At 37.3% G+C, this 10,864-nt stretch overlaps 1 protein-coding gene across 2 annotated transcripts in view; it reads left to right on the forward strand.

Annotated features, from left to right (window-relative positions):
- Positions 1-10,864, forward strand: part of pacrg (PARK2 co-regulated) — a 494,115-nt gene that overhangs the window by 276,897 nt on the left and 206,354 nt on the right. For both annotated transcript variants that reach the window (XM_061896006.1, XM_061896007.1), the window contains exon 3: positions 2,088-2,259. In XM_061896006.1, the coding sequence (XP_061751990.1) occupies positions 2,088-2,259 (172 nt within the window). The remainder of the gene's footprint in view (positions 1-2,087; positions 2,260-10,864) is intronic.

Genomic DNA, 10,864 nt, shown 5'->3' on the forward strand with positions numbered 1-10,864 from the left:
TTACCATTTAGTGGTCAATTGTACGGAATATGTACTGTACAGTCCAATCTACTAATAAATGTTTCAATCAATCAATTTCAATCAATCTTAGGGGAGTGGCTTCCCTCTGTGCATGGCAGGGGTCGGTAACCCAAAATGTTAGAACAATATTGGACCAAAAATTACATCTGTCTGGAGCCGCCAAGAAATACAAGCTTTATATAAGTGTTATAATGAAGGCAACACATGATGTAAGTGTTTATATTAGCTGTATTAGCCTACTATCAAAGGCTGACACAAATCTTCATTGACATTAATGTTGTATTTTAATTTGTATTGTACACATTTTTGCAACATTGGAAATCATCAGTAAAATGGAGACTTGTCAAAGGATGAGAAAATCCTGAAAAAGACTGACTTATAATGGCCCAGGTTATAGATGTGTGTCCAAGTTTAAGGAAACGGCAGGCTGTCTTTTTTCTAATGAATTTATTACAATCTTTGCAAACTGGGCAACGTTTGCTGTGGTCTGGATCCAGTGTTGGGTTAGTTACTGAAAACCAGTAACTAATTACAGTTATTAGTTACTTTATTTCAAAAGTAACTGTTACTAACTCAGTTACTTACACCAAAAAGTAATTTGTTACTGTGAAAAGTAACTATTCAGTTACCTTTTTAAAATTATTATTTTCAAGGCTCCCATTAATTACCTTTTAGCCTTCATTTCAGTATTATTATTACACTGGACAATAATACAATATGTTGATCAACTTGACATGCATTTGCATCACTGAAGCAATGTGGTCTACATACAACTCACAAAGACAAGGATATGTTTCAAAGGGCCAATTTATTTTGGGCCAGAACAAAGTGACAAAACTATTTTAAGTAGCTGCAAGATAACATACATACGTAACAAACAACATAATAACAACATAGCTGTAAACCAAGGAAGGCACACACTACATACAAAAAGCCAAACCTTGCATTTTTTTTCTCTGAAGGAATTGTGAAATAAAATCATTTCTGAAGCCCAAAACACTTTACACATTTCCCCAGTTTTAGTTTAGAGATAAGGACAGATTGGCCTGGCCCACTAGATCCTTCTTTATGTTTGTGAACTTTATAGTCTATACATTTAGAGTGATGTGATAATCAAACAATCTAGAAGTCTAGCATGAAGGAGCATATAAGAGAATTGACAGAGTGTGTGTACCTTCAATGATAAATGATGAGCAAAGTCAGAGTTTGGAGTGTCTTCTTTAGCTCGCTTACCATTTTTATGTACTCACTGTCCACTGTGTCCAGGTTCATGGAAAATATTTTCGTGCCATTTGCTGTTTGACGCCCGCTATCATGCTAATTAGCTGCCTAAAAACCGGTGACTCCACTGTAGAAATAGCCTGCATGTCTTCTAGCACATTAGCTGCTATGGCTTTATCAATATTGTCCTGGCTAGCAATCCCTCTGTTAAAGCCAACCGCTGTTGCTTAGAAGGTGTTGGAGGTGAAGTGTCTCTCTCTTTACTAGCTTCGTCGAAGCATGTTGCTTTTTTAGCTGTTTCAGCAGATTTAAATTGCTGTTTTGGGCAGTAGATAAGATGTTTGATCCAATTAAATTTTTAATTAAAATGTTCTTTTCTTTGTGCTCGACAAAAGAAAAGTAGTGAGAATATCTCCCTGTCAAGAAACTCGACTTTGGCTCCGGAATTATGTCTTGTTAGTAAACACAGACACGATACCAGCCACTCCCCACACACAGTGCACCTCTTCTGCAGCGCTCCAATAAAACACACTCAGATCTTCTCAATTTCTAGCCGATAATACATAAAAAGTAATATAAAATAACGCAGTAACACATCATGTAGTAACGGTAACTGAGTTACTGATTATAAAAAAATAACACGTTACACTACTAGTTACCGCCCAAAAAAAACGCCGTTATTCAATTATTATATAATCAATGCTGGTTATATAGCCCTTGATCACAAATGTCTCAAAGGGCTGCACAAACCACACATTATGTGCTTTCTGTAGTTGTATTATTAGAATGTAGGATATTGTAATTAAACAGTCTGTAAGATGTAAAATGTTTTGTTTCGTCCTTAGGTGGAGATCGACAAGTTGGACTACCACCACTTCCTGCCTCTGTTTTTCGACGGTCTTTGCGAGACGACCCACCCTTACGAGTTCTTCGCCCGACAAGGGATCCACGACCTGCTGGAGCACGGCGGCCCCAAGATTCAGCCCGTCATCCCGCAGCTCATCATTCCAATCAAGAGTAAGTCTAGGGTCACTTCCATTCATGTATTTGTTCTGGATATTAACTTTTATGATAAAACATTAATACATACATCATTTATTTATGCGTAGCGCTCCAGACTATAATTGATAGCTGTGGTCTTACACAAATAATAAATGAACCCACGCATCGCAAGGGTAATACGATAGACCTAGTGCTTGTCAGGGGTATCACCGTTTCCAAAGTTACGATACTCCCGTATACTAAAGTATTGTCTGATCATTACCTTATAAAATTCGAAGTTCAGACGCATGTTTTGTGGTTTGTGTTGTGGTTTGTGCAGCCCTTTGAGACACTAGTGATTTAGGGCTATATAAGTAAACATTGATTGATTGATTGATTTCCGGTACTGCGGAAGTAGCACAGCTTCCAATTCCTTATTTTTCTTTATTTTCCTTTATTCTCCTTCTTTTTTCTCTTCTGTTTCCTTCTGTTCTTCATTTAATTTATTTTTTTAATTTTTCCCTTTTCTTTCTTTATTTTCCAGTGTTTTTCTTTGTTCCCCTATTATTATTATTACCCCTTGTACTCCTTCATTTTTTCATATTCCTTTATTTTCCCCAATTATTTTCACTTTCTCACATTCCGCAAAGCTCCCTATTTTCCCTTTCTATTATCCCTTAGTTCCCTATTTTTCTTTGTTTTCCTTTACTTTTTACCATTTTTAATCTTATTTTTCCTTATTATTTCTATAGTGCAGTGTCAATAAAGTTCCATTCCATTTCATTTCCCATTTTTTCTCTTAATTTTCTTTGTTTTCCTTCCAACCATACATGTTCTACCCACTTGTCCCTTTTGGGGTTTGATTGATTGATTGAAACTTTTATTAGTAGATTGCACAGTACAGTACATATTCCGTAGAATTGACCACTAAATGGTAACACCCGAATAAGTTTTTCAACTTGTTTAAGTCGGGGTCCACGTTAATCAATTCATGGGTCACGGGGGGCGCTGGTGCCTATCTCAGCTACAATCGGGCGGAAGGAGCTTACACCCTGGACAAGTCGCCACCTCATCGCAGGTCCAACACAGATAGACAGACAACATTCACACTGACATTCACACACTAGGGCCAATTTTAGTGTTGCCAATCAACCTATCCCCAGGTGCATGTCTTTGGAAGCCGAATTACCCGAAGGGAACCCACGCCGTCACGGGGGAGAATATGCAAACTCCACACAGAAAGATCCTAAACCCGGGATTGAACCCAGGACTACTCAGGACCTCCGTATTGTGAGGCAGATGCACTAACCCCTCTTCCACCGTGCTTTGTTTTCCTGTTTCTTTTAATCCTACTATACATGTTTCCTTTCCCCCATTAGTATGCCCTATTTTCGTACATTTTTCTTTTAATTTCCGCGCCCCCTCATTTTTTTTTCTTTATTTTGCTTAATTTTCCCTTTCTTTTTTGTATTTTTCCTCATGTTTCTCTATTTTCCCCCTTTGTACCGTATTGTCCCTTATTTACCCATTTTTTTCTCCTAGTTCATTTTCTGTTTTCCCATTTTTTCTTTCATTTCCCCTTATTTTGATTCATTTCTTTTTTTCCGCTTCTTTTCTTTTATTTTATTTTTATCTACCACCCCCCTTTTCACTTTTTGTCTCTTATTTTCCCTTATTTTCCAGCAAGTTTCCCTAATTTTTTAATGCAAAATTGACAGGGATGTGCCCAAAAAAAAAATAGGAGAGATTTGACTTTGCCCGTAATGTAATCCGTTTATATCATATGACAAAAAACAAGTGCTGTCATAATATCTATCAAAAATACAGTATGTTAATTCTATCCAAGTGCCTTAGCTTTGTAAATATCATAACTTCTTCATCACTGACTGACAGGCTTGTGATCTTCTAAAAGTTGTATTGCATCTTTAATAAAAATGTAATATTCCGCTCTTGAATTATTAAATGTTTTGATGCCTCGCATTACATTTTAATCAGCCTTCTCTCATCTTATCCAAAATTGATATTGGCCTGCCGTTGTTGTCAAAGGCTCTCAGTGCACGTCATGTGGTAGATCGCACATCTTTGTTAAACTGTCACTTGCAAAATGAGTCATTTTAATTTAGTCAGAGCGCTTATGTAGCAATTATTGTTGTCTTTTAAGTTGCCTCATTCATCATTAGCACCTAACGCGCATAACCAATGTATGATAATATCCGTCTAAAACTAGATGATGAATAAGTAGATTTTTTTTTAATCGACACTTCAAGCCCCGTATCATTTTGCCATTTAATGCAACAATATTTAAGTTTGATTGGAAAGAGCTCATGCAAAACTTAATTCTTGTGATGATTAAAGGGGAACATTATCACAATTTCAGAAGGGTTAAAACCAATAAAAAATCCGTTCCCAGTGGCTTATTTTATTTTTTGAATTTTTTAAAAAATTTTTACCCATCTCGGAATATCCCTAAAAAAAGCTTTAAAGTGCCTGATTTTCTCTATCTGTGAAGCCATCGTCCATTTTCCTTTGACGTCATCCAGTGATGCCTATACGGATAGCACAGCAAGATATAGCGACATTAGATCGGATTCAGACTCGGATTTCAGCGGTTTAAGCGATTCAACAGATTACGCATGTATTGAAACGGATGGTTGGAGTGTGGAGGCAGATAGCGAAAACGAAATTGAAGAAGAAACTGAAGCTCTTGAGCGAATAGCTATTGATGCTATTCGGCCATGTCTACCTTAGCATTGTCGGTAAAATGTGCAGACCAACGATTGGAAATTTCGCAACTTGTGACACTGAATCAACTTAAATCCATCGATTGGTAAGTGTTTGTTTGGCATTAAATGTGGGTGGAGGGAAACGCTGGATGTAAATATAGTTTCAAATGTACATACAGCTAGCCTAAATAGCATGTTAGCATCGATTAGCTGGCAGTCATGCCGCGACCAAATATGTCTGATTAGCACATAAGTCAAAAACATCAACAAAACTTACTTTTGTGATTTAGTTGACTTTATCGTTGGAAATGCATCTGGAGGATATCCATACATCTCTGTGCCATGTCTGCCTTAGCATCGCCGGTAAAATGTGCAGACACTACGGCACATTCAACGGGGGTCTGGCGGCAGATTTCTTTGACTTTATCGTTGGAAATGCATTAGTTACTCAGTACTGGAGTAGTTTTTTTCACTGAATACTTACTCTTACTCAAGTAATTATTTGGATTACTTCCTTTTAGTTATTTGGTATATGAGTAGTTTGGTTTTTTCCACTCTATACTAATGTTTACTCAAGTAAATATTTGGATTTGTTTGTTTTAGTTACTTGATATTCGAGTATTTTCTTCACTGAATAGTTAGTCTTACTCAAGTAATTATTTGGATTATTTATTTTTATTTACTCGGTATATGAGTAGTTTTTTTCCACTTTATATTTACGTTTACTGATGTAAACATTTGGATTTCTTAGTTTTAGTTACTTGGTACTTGAGTATTTTTTTCACTGAATACTCATTCTTTCTCAAGTTATTTGGATGGATACTTTTAGTTACTCTGTACTAGAGTAGTTTGTTCACTGAATACCTACTCTTACTCAAGTAATTATTTGGATTGCTCCTTTTTTGTTACTCGGTATATGAGTAGTTTTTTTGCTTGTTTTTTTCCACTGTGTACATACGTTCACTCAAGTAAATATTTGGATTTTTTCATTTTAATAACTTGGTAATTGAGTATTTTTTTCCACTGAAACTTACTCTTACTCAAGTTATTAGGATTAATACGTTTTAGCTACTTGACACTGGAGTATTTTTTTTCACTGAATACTTACTCTTACTCAAGTAATTATTTGAAGTGAATTATATTTATATAGCGCTTTTTCTCGAGTGACTCAAAGCGCTTTTACATAGTGAAACCCAATATCTAAGTTACATCTAAACCAGTGTGGGTGGCACTGGAAGCAGGTGGGTAATGTGTCTTGCCGAAGGACACAACGGCAGTGACTAAGATGGCGGAAGCGGGGATCGAACCTGGAACCCTCAAGTTGCTGGCACGGCCACTCTACCAACCGAGCTATGCCGCTCGGTTGGTAGATTTCTTCTTTTTTGTTACTCGGCATGTGAGTATTTTTTTTTTCCACTCTATACTTACGTTTACTCAAGTAAATATTTTATAGTTACTTGGTATTTGAGGGGGGCTTCACGGTGGAAGAGGGGTTAGCGCGTCTGCCTCACAATACGAAGTTCCTGCAGTCCTGGGTTCAAATCCAGGCTCGGGATCTTTCTGTGTGGAGTTTGCATGTTCTCCCCGTGAATGCGTGGGTTCCCTCCGGGTACTCCGGCTTCCTCCCACTTCCAAAGAAATGCACCTGGGGATAGGTTGATTGGCAACACTAAAATTGGCCCTAGTGTGTGAATGTGAGTGTAAATGTTGTCTGTCTATCTGTGTTGGCCCTGCGATGAGGTGGCGATTTGTCCAGGGTGTACCCCGCCTTCCGCCCGATTGTAGCTGAGATAGGCGCCAGCGCCCCCCGCAACCCCACAAGGGAATAAGCGGTAGAAAATGGATGGATGGATGGATGGTATTTGAGTATTTTTTTCACTGAATACTTACTGAAGTTATTTGGATTAATACTTTTTAGTTACTCGATACTGGAGTAGTTTTTTCACTGAATACTCAGATAATTTTTTGGGGATAAGTACTTATTACTTTTACTTGAGTTATTGTACTGTGTCATGTACTTTTTACACGTGTTTGACAGCTGCACTGTGTAATGTTGAGGGTGTGACTAAAAGTACTCGGTAAAACTACTTGACCAGGATTAGACTCGTGGTTATTTATATACCCTGACCACACTGGTGTGTTGGACCTTCAGGGTTTGGGTGTCCTTGTTTAGTTTTTTTTTCAAAGCGGAACAAGTGGCCTCTAAAAGTATGTTCGATAATCTGCCGCCAATGTCGCGACAAGCTACTTTTAGCCGTGTCGTCGCCGCGCGCCTGGTTTACTTTTCCACGTCAACAAGCCCGCTCGACTCCTCGAGGGGGCAGGACCTCCAAAATAGACGTGAAGAATTTACAGCTCCACTTGGTGTTCCCGAGCATGACTTCATTATTTCTATTCAAGCGCAAACAAAATGCATCCACGGCGTCCGTGCCATGCACAGGTGGCCCGAGGACGGAGATACATGATCTGTTCATGGCGGACCTCCGACTTGTTGCAATTTCAAGTCTTTTTATTTCTTCTGTTCCACTTAAAATAACATTCCGCTGGTTTTGACGGTCAGGCAAGTGTAAAAAGAAGTTAACCCGCTGTAATAAAGCTCAATTTGGCAACACAATAAAAAAAACAAAAAAAACATGTGTTCTGCTCAGTGCACCTGTCATTTAGAAGATCTTTGTTTGGCATTTTGCAGTACATCCTGTAAAATGTTCTCTTGTCTTTAGCCTTTGGCACGTTTTAAGTTGTTGATGTAGTTTTTACTTATATACATTTTTATTTGGTTTAAGATTGTGTTTTTATTGATTGCATTTTACCTGTTTTTTATTGTGGTTATTCTTTTTCCACGTTTTTATGTCTCAATTTTATTTTAGGTGTTTTTTAGATGTCTCTTATTGCCCTTGGTTATTTTCTGTACTGTGTGTTTATTATGTCTTTTATTTAGCACTTTGGTCCACCGCGGTTAGTTTTTAAGTGCTCTACAAATCAAGTTGGGCTGGATTGTAAAAACAGCAGAGCACTCCTGTCATTTAGAGGATCTTCGACAGACTCTTTTTGCAGTATTTTTTCAGCAGAATGCCCTTGTTTTATAAAAATATATTTGACTTAAATTATTTTAAAAGCAGCAGTGTTTTTGTCAAAAGGATAGATGATCTTTGACTTGTGTTTTTTTGTTTTTGTTTTTTTGTGGAAGTTCCTTAAAAGCAGCAGTGTTTTTGTCATATAGATTATATTTAATTTGCTGTTGTTTCTTTAAACAGCAGAGCACTCTTTTGTGTAAAGGATCTTTGATTGACTAGCATTTGCTGTAGTTCCTTAAAATCAGCACCGTGTTCCTGTCATATGGATAGATGATCTTTGACTTATGTTCTTTTTGGTTTTTGTTGTAGTTTTATTTTTAAAAACAACAGTGCAGTCCGTCATGTAAAGCATGTTTGACTCACATTTTTGTACTATATGTCCTTGAAAGTAGCAAATCGCTCTGCCATATGAATTATAAAATACCGTATTTCCTTAAATTGCCGCCGGGGCGCTAACTAATTTAAAACCTCTTCTCACTCCTGCGCTTACCAAAGGCATGCGGTAAAAGTAAGCATGCGCTAATTATTTTAGAACCTCTTCTCACTCCGGCACTTACCAAAGGCATGCAGTAAAAAATTGAGTGTGATGTAACCTTGGACCTTACATCTTACTGAATAGCTCTTAATTTTCTTCTCTTTATGCGATTTCAAATTACCAGTATTGAAATCAGCCTCCTCCATTTTGAAAATGATGACAGGGGAAGTGTCACTCGTGACGTCACGAGTTTGACCAGGCGGTAATACTAAGCATGCGCTAATTATTTTGCAAAACGAGTTTGACCCGGCAGTAATTCAAGGCAGGCGCATACTACATACCTTGCGGCAATTCAAGGAAATACGGTATCTTTGACTGACATTATTTTAAAAGCAGCAGTATTTTTGTCAAAAGGATATATGATCTTTGCCTTGTGTTTTTTTTTTCTGCGGAAATTCCTTAAAAGCAGCAGTGTTTTTGTCATATAGATAAATTATATTTAATTGTCCTTCTTCTTTTTTTGCTGTTGTTTCTTAAAACAGCAGAGCACTCCGTTGTGTAAAGGATCTTTGATTGTCTAGCATTTGCTGTAGTTCCTTAAAATCAGCACCGTGTTCCTCTCATATGGATAGATGATCTTTGACTTATGTTCTTTTTGGTTTTTGTTGTAGTTTTTTTAAAAAACAACAGTGCAGTCCGTCATGTAAAGGATATTTGACTCACATTTTTTTTTACTATAGGTCCTTGAAAGTAGCAAACCGCTCTGCCATATAAATTATCTAGAATGCCCTTGTTTTATAAAATACCGCATTTCCTTGAATTGCCGCCGGAGCGCTAACTAATTTAAAACCTTTTCTCATTCCTGAGCTTACCAAAGGCATGCGGTAAAAGTAAGCATGCGCTAATTATTTTAAAACCTATTCTCACTCCGGCACTTACCAAAGGCATGCAGTAAAAAATTGCGTGTGATGTAAGCTTGGACCTTACATCTTACTGAATAGCTCTTAATTTTCTTCTCTTTATGCGATTTCAAATTACCAGTATTGAAATCAGCCTCCTCCATTTTGAAAATGATGACAGTGGAAGTGTCACTCGTGACGTCACGAGTTTGACCAGGCGGTAATACTAAGCATGCGCTAATTATTTTGCAAAACGAGTTTGACCCGGCAGTAATTCAAGGCAGGCGCATACTACATACCATGCGGCAATTCAAGGAAATACGGTATCTTTGACTGACATTATTTTAAAAGCAGCAGTATTTTTGTCAAAAGGATAGATGATCTTTGCCTTGTGTTTTTTTTTTCTGCGGAAATTCCTTAAAAGCAGCAGTGTTTTTGTCATATAGATAGATTATATTTAATTGTCCTTCTTTTTTTTTTTTGCTGTTGTTTCTTAAAACAGCAGAGCACTCCGTTGTGTAAAGGATCTTTGATTGACTAGCATTTGCTGTAGTTCCTTAAAATCAGCACTGTGTTCCTCTCATATGGATAGATGATCTTTGACTTATGTTCTTTTTGGTTTTTGTTGTATTTTTTTTTTAAAAACAACAGTGCAGTCCGTCATGTAAAGCATATTTGACTCACATTTTTTTTTACTATAGGTCCTTGAAAGTAGCAAATCGCTCTGCCATATAAATGATCTAGAATGCCCTTGTTTTATAAAATACCGCATTTCCTCGAATTGCCGCCGGGGCGCTAACTAATTTAAAACCTCTTCTCACTCCTGCGCTTACCAAAGGCATGTGGTAAAAGTAAGCATGCGCTAATTATTTTAAAACCTCTTCTCACTCCGGCACTTACCAAAGGCGTGCAGTAAAAAATTTAGTGTGATCTAAGCTTGGACCTTACATCTTACTGAATAGCTCTTAATTTTCTTCTCTTTATGCGATTTCAAATTACCAGTATTGAAATCAGCCTCCTCCATTTTGAAAATGATGACAGGGGAACTGTCACTCGTGACGTCACGAGTTTGACCAGGCGGTAATACTAAGCATGGGCTATTTTTTTTGCAAAACGAGTTTGACCCGGCAGTAATTCAAGGCAGGCGCATACTACATACCTTGCGGCAATTCAAGGAAATACGGTATCTTTGACTGACATTATTTTAAAAGCAGCATTGTTTTTGTCAAAAGGATAGATGATCTTTGCCTTGTGTTTTTTTTTTCTGCGGAAATTCCTTAAAAGCAGCAGTGTTTTTGTCATATAGATAGATTATATTTAATTGTCCTTTTTTTTTTTTGTTGTTGTTTCTTAAAACAGCAGAGCACTCCTTTGTGTAAAGGAGCTTTGATTGACTAGCATTTGCTGTAGTTCCTTAAAATCAGCACTGTGTTCCTCTCATATGGATAGATGATCTTTGACTTATGTTCT

This window comes from Nerophis ophidion, linkage group LG03, assembly GCF_033978795.1.
Source record: "Nerophis ophidion isolate RoL-2023_Sa linkage group LG03, RoL_Noph_v1.0, whole genome shotgun sequence".
NCBI lineage: Eukaryota > Metazoa > Chordata > Actinopteri > Syngnathiformes > Syngnathidae > Nerophis > Nerophis ophidion.